Consider the following 18415-nt stretch of genomic DNA (forward strand, 5'->3'; position numbering starts at 1 on the left):
ACAGATGTGAAACAGGTGCCGTCTCGCTCGGCCTCCCCGTCCCCAGGCTCCTTTTAAGGCAATTTCCAAGCAGATCCAGCTTTATTAAGAGCTGCCTGTAAACCTCTGGGATGAGGAGAAGGGAGGCTGTGCCAAATATGGCAATTACACTGGATTGTGCTCAAGGGACTCGCTCCGCCAAGAGGGGAGAACAAGCGGAGAGAAGGGATGATGGGAGTGGGGGTCGTTGAGGCACCTAACTGCAGATGACAGTGTGACTGTTCTGGTGGCGGTGAAGCATGGGTGGGACGGTGACACCTCGATGGGGAGTGAATATACAAATGGAAAATCTAAGTGTTTGGGTGTCATGGGGAAAAGGGACAGATTTATCTTTTCTGTAGATTCAGGCCATTGACAATATTGCTATATTTGACCCACCAAAATTGAGTAGGTGTTATTACTAATCACTGAGGAGAGCTTCAAGATGAAAGATTTATCTTTCTCTCGTTTAGTCAAAGACTGCCTAGTTTCTTAAATGGTTAACTATTTTTCCTCCAAAGTGAAATAAAGCTGGTTAAGAATTCTAGAAGGTTTGGTAACGATTAGATTGAAAAAAAAAAAATGTCTGAGAATGTCCTGTGGCGAGCTAGAATAATGGAGCTCACTTTGATTCAAAGACTTGGGACAGAAAAAAACTCCTGCGTCCGTCTTGACAGGCAATGAGTGATGCAATGAATGAATGTACGAATGAGTGATCGGGAAGCCCGAGACTGAACCAAAGATACTTCTCTGCATTTTCTGTCGAGTTATTTGAAATGACGGCAGATATTGGTCCGGCTCCTGGGAATGCAACTTTTTGGCTTGTTTGGAAACTTCCCTGCCAGCAATAGCACCAAGGAGCGTTGTTCAAACCCAGATGCATTAGGGCATGGTTTTCATTTGCAGAGAACAGATCCAATCCCATATCCTCCGATTGTGCCCGCCCTTCAACGGGGGCAGGACTATTTATAGCCTGGCTGCGAGGATGACTTTCCAGCCAAATTACTTTCTCACAGGCACTTCTCCAGAGTTCAGCCTCTATGGGAGAATGACATGACCGCAGGCACCATAAAACACTCTGGACTGACACGGCGAAACAATACGCGACACATAAATATGCAGTGTAAAAAATTGTTCCTTTATACCTTTAAAAAGGGGAACGCCGCCTTCCAACTAAAATGACCCACTGAACGCAAAGTCGGGACTTCTCAGATTATACGAACAAACTCCATTCTCCAGTTGTACTTCGTTATTGTCTTTTTAATTGGGCATTTTTGCCCAACAGTAAATGGGTGGAACATTGAAATGTTTTATGAGGACTGTAAAATTGCTGAGAAAAGCTGAACCATGCGAGCTGTGAGTGGAATCCAGTGGTGTGGACCCACTCTATGAACTCCATAAAACGCCAAGTGGGGGAGAGGGGGGGGTTCTTTCTTTCTCCCCTGGGACAAAAGCATCAGGGAACCATGTCTGACCATGTCATCGCAGATCGAGTAAAAAGCAAGCTATACTTCTATCGGCCCATCACGCGCTGATATCTCTCCATAACACATAACCGCCCCCCCTAGTAGGAGGTAGGACTTTCAAAGTCAAATTCTGCTTTTATGACCAGAGGCAATGACCTGCTTTAAGGCCAATTCTAAAACGGGCTTATGTTTTTGAAGGATAGAACAGCAGGAAAACAAAAACTGTGCCCTTGTTCCAACAATCATTGACATTTGAACCTTCGCATCCCTGGTGGTCTTCTTTGCCACGCTCTAAATTTCCATCACCCTCAGAAAACCAGTTTCCATCCCCCCTTAATAGTGGACGCCCCTCCCTCTAAACCGCCTCATCTCTCCGTCAATCCCTTCCTCCCGGACGGCCCCCAGCCCGGGCTGTCTGCCTATCCTTTCACGCAGATATTCCCACGCTGTGACCCCACAAGCAGCCTTTCCAGTGGTGGGGACGTCATTTTCGGTATAACCGGATTTGTGCAACAGAGTGTGTTGGAATGTCTACGTCTGGGACATTACTTGTGTTTTCTCTTCTGTCTTTTCTCTCTTTTTTGTTGGGAAGGGGAAGGGGGGGGGGGTTCTTTTTTTTCTTTGCAAGCTCACTAGTTCTGTCTGTTTGTGGTCTTTGGGCTGTGAGCCTGGCTGGAGTTCACCAAATATGGGCATATGAGAGGAATGCTGCCTGCTGCTGATGATGAGTGGAGAACGCTTCTTCTCTGAGCTTCTAAAAACAGTCCAGCTTCAAGATCCGACGCTCGGTTTCCAGAACCTCAGCGTTTAAAATGTACAGCATCATCACTCACGCTTTATAAATGCTCTTTGAGTGATTAAAACGTTGGTCTTACAAAAAGGCTACTCGCAGACAGTTGTATCCGAAAGCTCATCTCACAGTCCGAGGAAGACCGAATTGATTAAAATATATACACTGGTTGGCAGCCGGTGGTCACAATAGCTGTTAAAGCAGTCTATTCATTAAACTTCCCATCACCAGCTTATATATAGTAAATAGCCATCACTTTGAGTGTGATGGGTCCCATACCAGGCCTTTTATGGAGCCGGCCACTGAGGGAATCACAGCCTTAATAGCACATAAATAACATGAGCTAATCAAATCAGAACCCTAGACCCAGATGACGCCAAGGATTCCATTGTGGTCAGAAGAGATGACTTAAAAGCGAACTTAAAAGCGTTACGCGGTTCCAGCAACACCCCAGATAAAGGACCAGCCTAATTAGGGCACAAATATGTTCTGCAATAGGTACCATTTGTGTTACTCTCATGCAGAGATGTTTCTGACCGTAGCAACCTCCCATCCCAGCGGGCACCATCACAAGCATCTACTTGGGAAAGTCAAAGCTCAATTTTCACGTGGTGAAATATTCAGTGGGTGGTATGGCAGGGATATAGATTTGAGACAACATTGCTAAAAAAGCTATTGTGAGCACAATTAGCTTATTCCTAACCGCTATTTTCAGGGCTTTAAATATTTGGAACGCTGAAATGTACTTACATAAGTACGTGGTCAGGAAAAGTACAGTTTCCCAATCATTGGGAAAAAAATAACCTATATGAATACTTTTTCAACTACTTTAATGAGTAAGCATGCTTTATATTTAAAACATAAAACATAATAAAAGATCACACCGCCTACCCCTTCTGCTCAAAGATCTGCTCCAAGGCTTTGGGGAGCAACCTACATTTCTAAGAACTTATTCTATTCTGGGGCAATTTGGGGAAGAATGGGCATTTTCCTAACCCAGATTCTCCTCCACTGAGGATGAACAGCCTGGTGTACGGGTGGGGGAAAATGCAGTGGACACTTTTGGAATAGCCGTTACAATGAGAGGAAAATGCAGTTAAAGTGCAGACACAGGCGTGTCTTCCAAAACATACTAGGCGGCAGTGGAAACGTGCGTGGTCCCGAAGACAAAGGCGCTTCCTCCCTTTGTCAGAGGCTGCAGATCAGTGACAGCACAAAGCCATGGACAAGTTGGACTTCAAACGTTGCCTCAAACGTCCACATAACCCTTTGGCCCCGGCGGGGCCATCACCAGCGTCATGTGTAACATGCGTTCGTCAATTTGTCACTCTGCCTGGCAAATCGGCCGTAATGATTGATGGAAGGCGCTCCCCAGCCACTAGACTAGGGGCTTTTGATTGTTGCATCCAAGCAAAAACGAAGAGCTTCAATTCTCAATGTTTCCCCTCATATGACATCGTGATGACGATCATTCATTGTATTTTGTTTACATGGATTGTTTACAATGTATAAAAGAAAAGGGTTGGCGACGGTCCCTTTGGAGCGCATATAAATGGCAGGATGGCGTGGTGCCGGTTGGGACGCCACTCAGTCTTTTCAGTGGCGCCCTGGGGTGAGGGTGGCCGAGTGTGCTTCTCAACTCCGCACTGCTGCCTCCTTCCCCCTGCAATGCCATCGAACTAGAGAGTTCAGTTTTCTAAACGCCCGGCCTGTGCTTGCACTGTTTACAGTCAACCGCTCTTATCCCCAGAACCATCAGTGTGTCAGTGGCTTGGACCGCCCCTCATACACAATCTCAATCTCTGGCTTTGTGAGTACTACCTTGGGCCCCAATATGATTATCTGGAATGCTCCATTCATCTTCTGTTATGAGCCAACCAAGAAGTAGTAGTATAGTAGTCTAAAGAGTAAAAAAGGTTTCAGTGATGTAGATTAGTTTTTCTGCAACCGGCAACACGTAAGGACTATTGACTTTGGTTGGATTTTGTTTTACTTTTGAAAAGATGTGTGATAAGCCTCGTCTGCGGCACAGATATCCCTGTTCCCAGGTAAGCCTGATAAGGCTTAAAACTAACTATGCTGGCCCCTGGTTCTATGCTTGAAGGATCACCGACACTACTCACCGATTCATCAAGGGCAAAGCGCAGGCAGCCATGTTCGTACAGCACAAAGAATCTCCTCTGCCATTTCTGTCAGGGCAAACAAGGACATAAAAAAGTGTTTACATTTCTGCAGACTACTAGCATTGCGAGAGATTCTATAAGTTCTGCTCATGTAAAAGGTTCAGATTAGTCCACAGACCAGTTGCCTTGACATAAACTTAACGAAAATAGTTTTGTAATGTCCTGAACCTTAAAGAAAGAAGAAAAAAAAAAAACGTGCATGGAAGGATAATTTGTGTACTAAAGTCAACTTAGCGAATCTCAGTGCTCAAACTTGCGTCATGTAACTTGTCAAGTATCAACAAGAAAGGCCTTGCAGGAATCAAACGGCTCACTGCTTCAAGCACACTTGGCCTGCCAAAGCCAGTGGCGGGAGATCTCTTGGCACACAGGAAGTGATGCCATAAGCAAACAATACGAATGAACGCACACATAAACTTAACAGCTAGGAAGACATTTCCGTTGCATGCTTTCCCATTTAAATCTTTAAAGAACGTGCTCTCAGGAAAGCTTTGGTGAAATGAGTGATAGTTGCTGCCTGCTTGTTTTTTGGTTCCCAACATATAATTTTCATACATTTCTAGGGGTTAGAGGTAAAAGGCTGAAACCCGCCTACCCCTTTATGTTTGGAGCAAACACAGACTGGTATGACTAACATGTAGGGCTACATGCATTCTTACCCTGGATCTCTGCATAGGATTGTCAAAGTCAGTTCCTTCTGGGGCCAAGCATAGCCACCCCCCATAAATGGGTTTAGCCTGTAAAAGAGGGAATGGGGGGGGGGGGAAAAGCAATTTAGGCAATCATTAAAACTGTAAGAGTGTCGGCTGGGATGGGGGGAGAGAGAGAGAGAGAGAGAGAGAGAGAGAGAGAGAGAGAGAGAGAGAGAGAGAGAGAGAGAGAGAGAGAGAGAGAGAGAGAGAGAGAGAGAGAGAGAAAAAAAATAAAGAGAAACATGCCTTTGGGGCCCAGATGGCTCTCTGATCACCCGGGCATTTTGCAACCACACAAACCCAGTCAGTGAGCCCTCCTGTTGTAATCTACTTTCTGCTTGATGCCATGGCTGACTGCCCGCTACCCGTTTCCTCACCGCAGACGGTGAGGTCCTGGGAGCTGGGCCTACGAGGCATTCAGCGAAAAAACGCTGGCTGGCCATTTCATCTGTCTGACATGCCTAGCCGTCAGGTCTCACGTTCACACAAAAGGCCGAGCACATGGAGTCACACCATGGCCTCGTTCAACCACTGAAATACCTCTGGCTTCAGCCGGAAACTAAACGGTTCAATGGCCAGAGGACACATGCAGATAGGCCTGATGTCATTCACAATCTGTCCCTCTCGCTCGAGTGTTAACTATTAGCAGCGGCCCCCGCCCCTATCCTTAACGTCAGCAGAAGAAAAAGGGGAATGTTCCTTCTGCTCTGGAAACGCAGCTGATAATCAGCACTCTTCATCCCTAATAGCGGCCCGGTCTTGATGCTCCCTTGTGGCTGCATGCCTTCGTCTTGGATCTATACCTGCCCTGTTCCAACGTGCAGAGACGCGCCTATGGAGACCCGACTGCCAAGAGGAAGGCGTACTCCGACATGAGCAACATTCTGGTGTAGGCACTCTGTGTCCTAGATGTACCATATTTGCTACTAATTAGGCAGACAGCGATGGATGGAGGAGTACATTGGCCGCCTGCTGCCTGCTGAATCTCGACTCAAGGAGTCATATTAAAAAGGGAGTATGGTAGGATAGAGCAGGAGAAGTTATGGAGGCACACAGCTGTTGAAGAACTCAACAGTGTCCCTAAATGTACAGACAGATGATATGCACACGGGGGGGGGGGGGGGGCTTCCCTTCCGGCCCGTCAGCAGTCCTGCAGTGTCACCTGGCCTGCACTGCAGCCTCCCGGTTCACCCCAGCCTACACGTCTAACACAGGAACCCCTTCCTTCCGCCCAGCAAGGGCTCTGCTCCCCCGCCAACACTCCCACAGGTGGGCGACGTTTATTACTCCAGTTTCCCCTCCACCACAGGCCTCCTTAGGGTCCTCTCTCTCTCTGTCCACGTGTGTCTCCTGTCTAAATGGTTACTGCAGGCAACTGGGCTCGCAGGGGAGAGGCACCACATAACAGACAAAAACAAACTGATGGATGTGACACAGGTGGGCGGTTGTAGGGGGAGGAAAAGCTAGCTTACTGTCTTTACATTAAACAACTTCCTGCTGAAACTTTATTTCACTTGGCCGTGTAAACAAATATGCACCTTAGGAAATTCTGCAGACTGACATAATTTGGAATTTACCTGCCGCAGGGACAGAAACACTCAAAAAAAGAATCCAGAAGAAGCTTTGAAGGTAGACCCAATCAGATTAGGTCTGATTTTGGGACTTTTCGGTTGCCACCAGGGTTTCCAAGTTGAGCAGCTCTGTGAAACTCTGGTTCGCTTATTCAAAGCAACACTATCTTCCTTCAAACTGCCCATTCTCCAGCTCCTCCGCCATTCTCAACAAAAAAATTCAATCTGATTTTTGACCTTCTATCCATCTGCCCCCGTCACGGAGTGCCCCCCCTCCCGCTGAATGCGATGGCTTTCCTCTCCGGAGCGCGGGGCAGTGGGAGAGAGAGGTGCCGCGAGATCCATCGCCCCCCCCCCTCCGCTGTATGAACTCATGGGACTAGTTGAGGAGGGGAGAGGAAGACGAAAAAGCTTGGCAACAGATTCAACAGGTTTGGACTTGGCCACCTGAATACGATTTCAAAAAAGGAGAAGAATCTATGGAGTGATCGGCAGCATGAAATTAAAGAATGTTTCCTCTTGTTCCAGCAGAGACCCCTTTCTCCCCCCCCACACCCCCTCCCCGGGCGCACCTTCTATTCAGAGTCAAACAAAAGAGATTTGTTTGTATTGGACACTGTCCTTCCGCCGTCGGCTCCCTTCCCCGCCCTGTCCAAACCTCTTCCATGTGGGATATCGGTTCCATGATGCAGCGGCGGTGCCAGAGAGCCCCAGATGAACACAAGAGGGGGGAGGCGTTCCATTTCAGATACTTCTACACTGAACGCAGGAGGGCAGCGTGCACTCCACGTCAGGCGCCGTTGGCGGCCACGTAGACGAGCTAGGGCTGCAACTTGAAATTGTTTTACTAGTCGACTAATCAAATCTAATTAGTCAATTAAGTCCTCTGTTCTATTAACTATCACATCAATCTAACGGCGAATGCCCTTTCACATGTCACAAGTCAAAGGGACGTCTTAAATGTTCCCGTTTTATCGGACAAGCAGCTGAGAAAAACTAACACTGTTCCTTTTATAGTTAACCATGTAATAACTATTTGGAATTAACAGCAACGTTAAGTTAACTGCCACAAATGTTTGATATATGTACTTTATAAAAGACTTATGATTATAGATTTGATTAATTTTCAAATCCACACTTTCTCCCAAAAGTTTGGGTTGATTATTATTATTAATTATTACAATTTGAATCAATACATTTTCTGCCGATCGTCTGATCGATGAATCGAAGGTTCATTGCAGCACTTATATGAACTGTACTCTTTTGCGTCGTGCATGTTGTCGAACAACGTTTTGAACTTGTGTCACCTGTTGTTTTGCAGGGCCTCAACCTCGCCATTAATCCTATGCAGTGAGGCGGCAGTGATGTTAAGGAGGCCTTGAGGTGTGAGCACTTTAAAAACGAAGGTTGTTTGTCACTTTAGTGCACTGGGTCATTGGTGGGTCCAGTTCCAACCGCGTCCAATACTTGAAAGAGAAACCATTTTATATTAAGGGTGTCTGTCTGTATATATTAGGGAAATGATTCTGTTAAGGTGGCAGAGCAAGGCAGACACCCCATACCAGTCCATGGGGAGGATGGCTGACTACTGTAGTTCTGTGGATGCATGGCGTCAGCAAGGCATTCAAAGTGTGAGAGAGAGAGGGATTTGAGTGACTGGTGATGTAACCTGAAACACACAGGAGTCTAGCCACTGGAAGGGTTAACTGCTTTACATTATCCACACACAACTGCACATTCTCACACAAAAACAGACACACAAACAAACCGACACACACACACACAGTACAGAGCGTGTGCATACACGCACAAGCACACAGCCAAACAAACACACAAGTAGGATGTAAGGATGCTGACGTTGTGCTTTTGGCTCTTCAGCCTTGTTCGAGAGCCCATCTGGACCCCAGCGCCTGGGATCAATTACAGGACACAACAGAGACCAAACTAATGGCCTCTGATTGAAAGAGGGAGAAAGTAGAGTCAGGGAAAACACAGCCCTTAATACAATCTCTTCAGTATTTGCCTCTTTATCGGAGCTCCACTCAGTTGCAGATAAACAGACATGATGAGTAGACCCAGGAATGTTTTCTGTGAGCGGGCCTATCTAGCCTGTGTTAAAGAAACCCCACAGGCTATGTTTTGTTATAAATTCTAGTATGTTAGTTAGATATGGTACATCGGTGTAGGGTGGATGACATTTGTTATCATTAGATTTCATTATTTCAATCTTAGTTTGTTTTTGATTACCGAGTTGTCATCCCTTCCATGCTGGGCTCAGACACCTTAAATTTCTACAATAAAAACAAAAACACTATAAAGCAAGATTTCCCTGTAACCGTAAACAATACATTGGTTAGATAGCAATTTCTTCGCATCTTTGAAGAACTAAAACTTTACAGGCATAAGGATTTGTAAAAGATTAAACAGTTCTTAAAAGAGCACTGAATTTAAACTAATGACAGATGGAGACAATTGCATTGAGGGTTCATGCCTTAGTAGTTATTACTAGAATATAAACTGTACTGTAGTGTAGTATGTATTCAGCATTCATGCATACCTGCGTCAAATCCTGGTCCGTTAGGAGATGCAACTCCCGAGGTTTGAAGCAGTTCTGACATTTACTCTTGTTGAAGATGTTCGCCTGGAATTTCCTACAGGGGTTTTCTTTTGCGGTAGACATTGTATTCCACTCCGCAGTCTATGGAGGATGGAATTCGCCTCGATACCCTTATAACCACGAAATCCCCGTATTCTCCTCCGAATTGTTCCTTTGCAAGAATGTCGCGTTTAACTGTGTATCATGAAGACGGATCTAAACCGAACGCTCTTGTTGATTGTTTCGTTTCATTCAAATCAATGCTTCCCGAGGAATGATCCGCTGCCATCAAGCCAGCGGCGACCTCAGCATCACGGCCTGCACCCACAAAGCCAGGTCGGAAGAGGTGGCTAATCACGAGCTATCACAGCTCACAGGAGAGACCAGATCACTGGGATAAAGCCACAGGAACAACACATGCACCCAGGGATCAGCCTCACGCACCGGAGCCACGGTGTCCATCAGGCATCGACATACGCCCATCTGAATGATACAAACAATGAAAAAAGTAGATTTTTGTCAGCCAAACAGGCTGCTCTCCCGGGTGCAGCAGCGGCGGCTTCTCCAGACGAAGTTCGCCCAGTGCTCCGGTGATGCTAGCTGGCTTAGCCCCGTTAGCTTGCTAATGAAATCCTCTCCCGGGTTTAGCTTCTTCAACTGGAGTTACAAAATAACGTCCGGGATCTGAAAACGAACTGTTGTTCCAATCCAAACGGGAAGTCGGCATGCAGTGGGAAAACCGTCGATCCTATCACACATGCCAAAATTGATATTTGGGCTTCGGTTTCATAACTAACACGATTAGCAGGAGCACCCGTGCTTTTATTTTCTTCCCTTTTCAGGCGAGAGCTCTCCCAATGGATGGAGGTCGCGAGATCACAGATTTGATGCAGGGATTTTACGAGTCTCGCGGTAGTTTACTGTCGCCGCCCACCACCAGGAAGACTGCATTTCTGCACAATTGTAGCATCTATATCCCTTTATGAAAGTGTTTTAAAGGCCTTATTCTCTTCAAACCACCAACATAGAATTCATGCTTGTCTATTTATGCCTGTGTCTATTTTCTCATCGCTGTCAGTCTCCTTTCCAAACTTGCGCCAGGGGTGGAAAAAGTACTTTTATTTTTAAGTATATATTTCTATACTTGAATATTTTGGTATATAAAAATAAGACTATACTTTTAATACAATATATTCATATTAAAGCAATTAAAGTGTTACTTTTAACTCTCGCATTATTATTTTGTTACTCCAAACAACGTAACAAGAAATAGCATAACATACTTTTCTTCATGTTCTGTATATTTACTTATGAGCATATATTAATACTTTGGAAAGTTCCCAACATTGATCACTGTTAAAGGATTTCATTTTTTAAATACATAAATTAACATATATTACAGCTGAGACTTCAATATTTCATCTAACCTTCCTTGTTGGCAAAATCAGGAGAGAGAGAGAGAGAGAGAGAGAGAGAGAGAGAGAGAGAGAGAGAGAGAGAGAGAGAGAGAGAGAGGGTTGCCAGAGAGATATTGTACACCACATATGTGTGAGTAATAATGGCTGACCCAAGCGCAGGCTATTATAGGCAGTAAGGTTCACCACACAGCAAGTGTGTCGGAGCCGACAGAGAAGGAAGAGAGAGAGAGAGAGAGAGAGAGAGAGAGAGAGAGAGAGAGAGAGAGACTGAGGGTGGGCGAGGGAGAGAGGGCTGTATGAATGGGTAAGGGTCACAGAGGGAGCTGGGCTAATACACTGTTATCCAACTAAACCCTGCAAAACAACAGCCAGTCCCGGTGTGAAGGATTAGCTCCCTGGCCGTGATGTAAGTGAACTAAGAATAACAGAGATTACAGGTGTATATTCAGCGTGTCTGTCGTGTTGTGCCTCTGCATTCACCAGCTCGGCCGATGGGACCCATGGCCACACAGAAGACAACCGCCCTGTGTTTGAATGCTAAATTTAAAGTCATATTTAAATAGGGTTTTGTCATTGGTGGCTTGGGAATGTGCTGTTTTTCTTGAACAAAAGAAATAAAGTTACAGTTGTTTTTTCGCTTACAAAGTGAACCCTAAGTGTTTTGCTCCTTGGGGTGTCCGATGACCATATCCCGGAGGTGACACCAGGCACGGCAGCCTGGCTAGTGTATATTTAGCAGTTTAGCCCTCAGACACACTTTACATGGTAAGTGCGTCTGAGGTAAGAAAACATACAGCCTTGTTTTTGCCTTGGAGGGCCAAGATGTGTGTACATATCTCAACCTCTATTTCTCTATCGATTCAGTATCAACCGCATTTGTTTGGTTCTGAACATATAAAAACAAACAATAATAGTTAATATGTAAACACCAATCAACTATAAGGCAGCAATGGCTTCTTTCTCCGTATATGTGTGGTATAACAATAACCAAAGGTATCAATAGGCTACCAGAGTATAGATAATGCTTGTCTTTCTCGACAAACCCTGCCTGAATCGATTTATTAGGATTGAAATTTGATCCACATTCAGTTGTAATGTCAACCTTTTCTAGGGTGGGCAGGAAGGAGTATTTAGGTCTTAAGTTGGACGCTTGACGTAATAAGATGAAAAGTATTATTGACTGCAATGGAATCTTTTGCATTATCCACATGCATCAATTGCTATATTCCTAATACAAGTCTGCCCACTGCGATATACATTCGATTGACTAGTAGACCATAAAGTCCCTGCTGTTCACACCATTGTTAGTTTTCTTAAATAGAATGATCCACTGCTGTGGGAGAGCTAAACAGCCGGCCTGTCTGTTCCCTGTGGTTCTGTGGCTCTATGGCTCGCAACGTTTCCTGTCCTGATGGGTTTGTGTCGTCCCTCCACAGAGAACCATGGAGCTCCCTTCTGTGGTGGTGCTGCCACTGCTCATCGTGGTGGCGGCGGGGTTATACTACGTCTACAACGAGGTCCTGCAGTTCATGTCCAAGTCGTTGGTCCGAAACAAGGTGGTGGTCATCACCGATGCTGTGTCTGGGGTGGGCAGTGGTGAGTAAAGCTGGAAAAAGTCTTTTGGCACAGCGAAAAGACCCAGGCTGGTAAAAGTGAGCTATGGGGCTGTTCCATGCAAGTGTCCTTGTTTATAGACTAGTAATTACAGGTAAAGTTATCGTAAACCCTGCCTCTGACACTCATTTGAAAATGATCTATTGGGATCTTATGACACTTAAGATTAATGTAACTCAAGTGCTCATTCTGGGTATGGAGGGATTAATCAGAGGTTCAATCCCCAACTCGAGATGCCCACCAAACCAAAGGTTCATCCAAATCAGATCCGGAACGCTGACGGACTCAGAACGGATCAAGCTGTGATGGTTTCCTGAGCGGCAGTGGAAATGCACTGGTGTCGTTCATGTGCTATCAGCAGCTCTATGATGTTTGGTGTTCTGTTTCAGAGTGCGCACAACTCTTCCACAAGGGCGGAGCCCGTCTGGTTCTGTGTGGGACCAGCTGGGATAAACTGGAGTCTCTTTTTGACTCTTTGACAAGTGATGCTGATCCCAAAGAGGTGAGGACAATGATGGCCTGCATTAAAGGCATCAAATGCTTACAAAAGTCTATAAAAGGCATGTCTAGAAATTGCCCCTTTGGCTTTAAACTTCTGCGTGGGAGATTTACATTTACTACCTGTTTCACAATGATTTCATGATAAAATTTTGTTTGAAGAATAATAATCGGTCAGTGAACGGAACTATTGAGGATTTATCACCACAAATCCCCTCTACATCAGTATAGGACATACATGATGCAGTGTTTTGTTCTTCTAAAGGCGACAGCGGTCAGTTCCTCTCTCCTCTGCTCTGCGGACCATGTGGTCCGATCCCCCACATCCGCTCTGGGTCACACACACAATGGCAGGATATCCTGCTCTTTGACAGTAGGCTGTCCTCTGTGTATCATCTGTAAACAAGCCGGAGCAGATGTGTCCATAGAGACGGGGGGTAGAGGAGGAGGTGGAGGGGGCACACACAATCAAAACACGCTCAACCATAACAACATCGGTCTGCGATGAAGCGAGGAAAGGCCCCAGCTTTGACTGCACATCAGCAGGGGGTTGAATTTGCAAATCAAACAAATAATAATTTTAACAATCCTGATCATACTAATGTTCATAATACTTTAGTTTCACACAGCAGCACGGTTCACACAGCAGCATATCCCATCGGCGCATAACGAGTCCTTAGAAGGATACCACAACAGATCAGGAGTTGTTGCTGCTCCTCTGACCTATCCACGTCTAGTCTCATGCGTTAGCACGCGTCACAGCCTCACAGACTGACTCGTCTCTGTCGTTCCTGTGTCTTCCCCGTGGACTTTAGACGTTCGCCCCCAAGCTGGTGATCTTGGACTTCAGTGACATGGAGAGCATGGAGGAGGTGGTGTCGGAGGTGTTGGAGTGCTACGGCTGCGTGGACGTGCTGGTCTGTAACAGCAGCATGAAGCTGAAGGCTCCTGTGCAGAGCGTCTCCCTGGAGCTGGACAGAAACATCATGGACATTAACTACTTTGGGCCCAGCACGCTAGCCAAAGGTAGAGACAAGTTATACCTAGGGAGGAGTCTGTACCGTTGATTGTTGGGTAATGGATTGCTGTTAACTACTATAGTCAGCTGGTAATGTTGTCTGTGACAGGTATCCTCCCCACTATGATCTCGAGAAGATCTGGACACATTCTACTGGTCAACAGCATCCAGGGCAGGCTGGCTGTCCCTTTCAGAAGCTCCTGTAAGTTGTTTTCCTAGCCCTTCTAATGGTTTTGGTACCTGTGCAGCAGGATTGTGAGAACTCCACTGAACAGATCAACATTTCAACAAACTGTGACTTTTTGCCTGGGGTTGAATGTAAATGACCCGCAGGAATTTCATGCACGACACGTCATAATGTGCTCACCGCAGCGTGGGTGTGTGAAGTGTAAGGCAGCAACTAGGATTCCTCTGTTGAGACAGAAAAAGCCATTAGGTGAGACATTACCTGAGGTTATGAATGAAATGGAGCTTAGACGTGGGCGGGTCACACCTCTTTTGTAAATGGTGTGTGTCTGTGGGTTTGTTTGCGTGCGTGTGCGCCTTTGTGTTTGTGTGTGTGTGTGTGTGTGTGTGTGTGTGTTTGTGTGTGTGTGTGTGTGCACGCATGTGGTCTGTGTGTCATTGAAGACGCCGCCTCCAAGCACGCGGCCCAGGCGTTCTTCGACTGCCTGCGGGCCGAGGTGGAGGAGTACGGCGTCTCCGTCAGCACCATCAGCCACACCTTCATCAACGCCACCACCCCCGAGCCCGAGGCCAAGGGCCCCGCTAAACCCGTCGGCGGCCTCGCAGCATGTACGTATGAGGGCCCCTGTGAGAGCGCAGGTCCAGAAACACACTCACATCCTGTCTGTTTCTTCTCCCGCCCGCAGTCATCGCCAGCAAGCTGACCCACGGCGTCAGCCCGTCCGCCCTGGCCAATGAGATCTTGCGGACGGTGAACAGGAAGAGGAAAGAGGTTCTGCTGGCTCACCCCATCCCCAGGGTGGCTCTCCACCTCCGCTCTCTGTTCCCCCCCTTCCTCTTCTCCGTGCTGGCGGCCGGAGTGAAGGACTCGGTGATGGCTGAGCAGATGTAGATAGGGAAAGGATGAAGTTCAACCGATGTAGGAGAGTTTCGATCATGTGACCTGAAGTTCCATCAAGGAACTCCGGGGCAGCTTTCTTGGTGCTCCTTGGTTAAACATAAATTCTAGATTCACCAACTTGTTTTTATTCTTATTATAATGGGGGAAAAGAAAAGACATTCCAAGTGTCAGAAATGTCCGAAATGACACTTGGAATGTGGGTGACGTCACTTGGAATGTGCGTGCGTGCGTGCGTGATCTCTTACACAGATCAAATATACGACACGTCCAAAACAACAACAACCAAGTCAACAGTATGTCACATGACGATCGTAGCACACTAACTCAGACTACAATCCCATCGGTGAACAGAGGTTCTATAAACCTCACGTGGTGTAAGGTGAATCACTCCCATTAGGGTTAATTTGATGATTACTTTAAAAATTATGTGTCACCGTTGGTGTTGTCAGCGTATTTTTTTATTACAAGATAAATACGTAATTTATTTTATGACTTCACGACTTTATGACTTTATGTTTGGGTTTATGGTCGGCTAATAAAGAAGTTGCCGTCCTTCTGTAAATACCTGTAATGTGTTTTATTACCGCCAGGTGGCAGCAAAGGGTTATCGTCAGCGCTCAAGTTCCGTTACCATAATGTTGATCAACTCCTCCCTTATTTCTCGTGTGCATTTAATAAGGCGTATTATCTTCATTCGATTTCGACTAAAGTCTCAAAATCCTATTTATTGTAGTTGATATTGATGTGTGCCCATTGGCCATCTCATTTAGCTTATATTCAAACACATTACAATAAGGCAAAAAGTATTCAGTTTTGGCCTATTTTTAACCAGCAAGTTTATGTGTGTGTGTGTGTGTGTGTGCGCGTATATATATATATATATATATATATATATATATATATATATATATATATTACCTACATCCGAGAGGGTGAAAAATATTTAAAGTTAGGGACCGACGGACACAGTGATGCGAGAAAGACGGACAGAGAGCGAGAGGGAGTGCGGGGGAGGGAGAGAGGGGAGGGGAGGCCCTGAAGTCCAGCTGGTAAGCGCGTGTCCTCTAGGTCAGTCTCCTCGAGGGAATTCGGCGTCTTTTGTCTTCGTGACTCCGGAACAAGAATCTGCTATTAATTCATGAATAAATGCAGGTCGCGCGCCGATGACACGTGCCCATATATGTCTAAAGCCGGCGGAACAGCAGAGGGATTTCCTCCCAGCGCGCCTCAGCTGGACCCTCCAAATTGGCGGTTTGATCTGACGCAGCATTTACATGACGTGTCTCCTGCGTGAAATCGTGTAGGTTTCTTTGTGTGGGGCAGCCAATGTAAGGGGGTGGTATTATTAAATTTAAAAGTTAAGTTTTAACAAGAGGACATTTGGTCCGGGGAGGTTAGCTGTTATAGAGGGAGGTTCACAACGCTATTGTTCGACCAGACAGGCCATCCCTATTTTGAATACGATTTTCTTTGGCATTATGCTTGTTTTCTATCCCCTTTTCTAGAAACAGAGAGAACATAGGCATATCATGGCCTTGGAAACACATGGACAAGACGAACTGCCTAAGGCTGTGTTTGCAAATGTCAGAGGAAAAATCCCTCACAGCCCCCTCCCCCCCAACCCACTATGGAAATAATCTTTGGGTGAGAGAGGCGAACACCCTTATCATCAATATTTAAAGCCCTTGCTATTGACACCGGGCTGACTTATGGAGGTTACCCAGGGGCCGGTGGTGTGTAGGTTATAATGCCCCCTTCGAGTCCCGCGCATTGAACATTTGAGAGGCCCCTACCGCTGAAATAGATTATCGCTATAGTGGATGTTATTGCTTTCCACGAGCATAACCCTAATAATGTCTTTACAATGATATGTTGCACACATCGGTTAGGACTGCCTGCTGCCTGCCTGCTGCCCGCCACACTACCGCCTGAGACCCAATGACACAAATCCATCATGTATGTCCGAACAGACACGAAGCGGAACGCCTCGGTAAATTGTTTTGCCGAAATAGGGTGCCTGTATTATTTTAGATTCCAAAAAAAGGGGGGAAATGAATGAATAAACGTCAGTTGGTGATATGTGGAGAGAACACTGCCGTCTACTCAAGAACCACGCCCCAAAGGATTAAACCGTCCTCCGCCAGTCGTTTATAGCGTCTCGCGTTTCCTTGAGAAGGAATTTATTCTGTCCTTGTAATCCCTTATCTTGGTTTTTGGTTTCGGGATTACATATTTAATCTCGAGGGGGACGGGGGGGGAGTTTTCTTTAATCTTTTCTTGTATAAATCCCGAGGCGGAGGCCTGCGAAGGCCTCGTTAGATCGTCAGCCTCCCCCACTCAGCTAACGACACCGTCGCCGCCGCCGCCGCCGCCGGAGCTCTGATCACAGTCTGACCGATGCTGGGCTGATCGGTAATCCTTACGTCACTCTGCCTTTGATCGGCTATCAACCCGACCTCAGATGTGAACCGCGTTAACCAAATTGCCAGGATTACATCGGCCTCGAAATTAGAGCCAAACTTCCTCTTTAATTGCCCAAACAAAATCCTTTTTCGACGTGCCTTCGAGGGTCTGAGCGGGTGTTGGCCTTAATATAACATGAGGAAGGATCGGCTTGCTGTGTTTTAGTGACTCCTGAGGCAGTGGCTCTCCGTCAAAGTGTCATGCGGTCGTGTGTCAGGCCATTGATCGGAGCACTTTTAATTTCGGACATTAATAAAGTTAGAGAAGGACTATTGATTAGGGTCCCGTTATTAGTCTGTGGGTCTTTGGGCAGACCGATAATTTCAATGTCACCGCTTTGCCTTGTGTTTTTTTTTTAGTTACGGTTAAGGTTTGAACTATGATACTGGTAATCTGGTTAGTAAGGAAAGTGGGTAAAGGCCTAAATATATTTAATTGCTGGAATTTATAATTTTGTTATTTAATTGTGTTTTAGACATCATAAACTGTTGTCGAACACTGATTCAGAACCATACATACATTATTAATACATATATATATATATATATATATATAAACATATAGTAGATGATGCAGCAACACACTATTGATGGTGCCGCAGCCAAACACAGGAAACCCTACCCCAAAGCAGGCCAGACAAACCACTTAAATCGAGAAAGATGCACATTACATAATACCTCTTAATATGACTGGGCAGCAGCACACTTGGGCTGAGAGATCTCATAGAAAGTACAAGACGACAGGGCCGGGGGCAACATGATCTCAGCGTTATGGAGCACAAGTCCAACGGCTGAGCTTCCGCAGTATTGAGCACCGGTGTGTCACCCCACTTTGTGCATATAATATGGGTGCTGAGGGAATCCAAATGCAACAATATTGACATTGTGCAATTAGAGTCGGGTCATTAGGGCCCAGACGGAAAGGGAAACCGAGGAGCCCGTAATACAGCATGGGGAGATGCTGTATTACGGGCGGCTGAATGGAAATCACACACACACACG

General features: G+C 46.0%; 2 protein-coding genes across 4 annotated transcripts in view; one reads left to right on the forward strand and one right to left on the reverse strand.

Moving 5' to 3' along the window:
- LOC307090546 (myosin phosphatase Rho interacting protein) overlaps positions 1–10157 on the reverse strand; it is a 39658-nt gene extending 29501 nt beyond the window's left edge. For all 3 annotated transcript variants that reach the window (XM_079757254.1, XM_079757252.1, XM_079757253.1), the window contains exons 1-3: positions 9278–10157; positions 5117–5194; positions 4398–4463 (exon numbers count right to left, since the gene is read on the reverse strand). In XM_079757254.1, the coding sequence (XP_079613380.1) occupies positions 4398–4463; positions 5117–5194; positions 9278–9400 (267 nt within the window). In that variant the 5' untranslated portion in view covers positions 9401–10157. The remainder of the gene's footprint in view (positions 1–4397; positions 4464–5116; positions 5195–9277) is intronic.
- An 885-nt stretch (positions 10158–11042) lies between these two features.
- dhrs7cb (dehydrogenase/reductase (SDR family) member 7Cb) lies at positions 11043–14942 on the forward strand (the record flags this gene model as incomplete). The annotated part of the gene is made up of 7 exons (XM_079757033.1): positions 11043–11140; positions 12171–12330; positions 12738–12850; positions 13662–13872; positions 13974–14066; positions 14495–14659; positions 14737–14942. The coding sequence occupies exons 2-7, from the start codon at positions 12177–12179 to the stop codon at positions 14940–14942; spliced, it is 942 nt and encodes a 313-aa protein (XP_079613159.1). The 5' UTR covers positions 11043–11140; positions 12171–12176.
- Positions 14943–18415: the final 3473 nt, after the last annotated feature.

This window comes from Pollachius pollachius, assembly GCF_949987615.1.
Source record: "Pollachius pollachius genome assembly, chromosome: 19".
Lineage (NCBI taxonomy): Eukaryota > Metazoa > Chordata > Actinopteri > Gadiformes > Gadidae > Pollachius > Pollachius pollachius.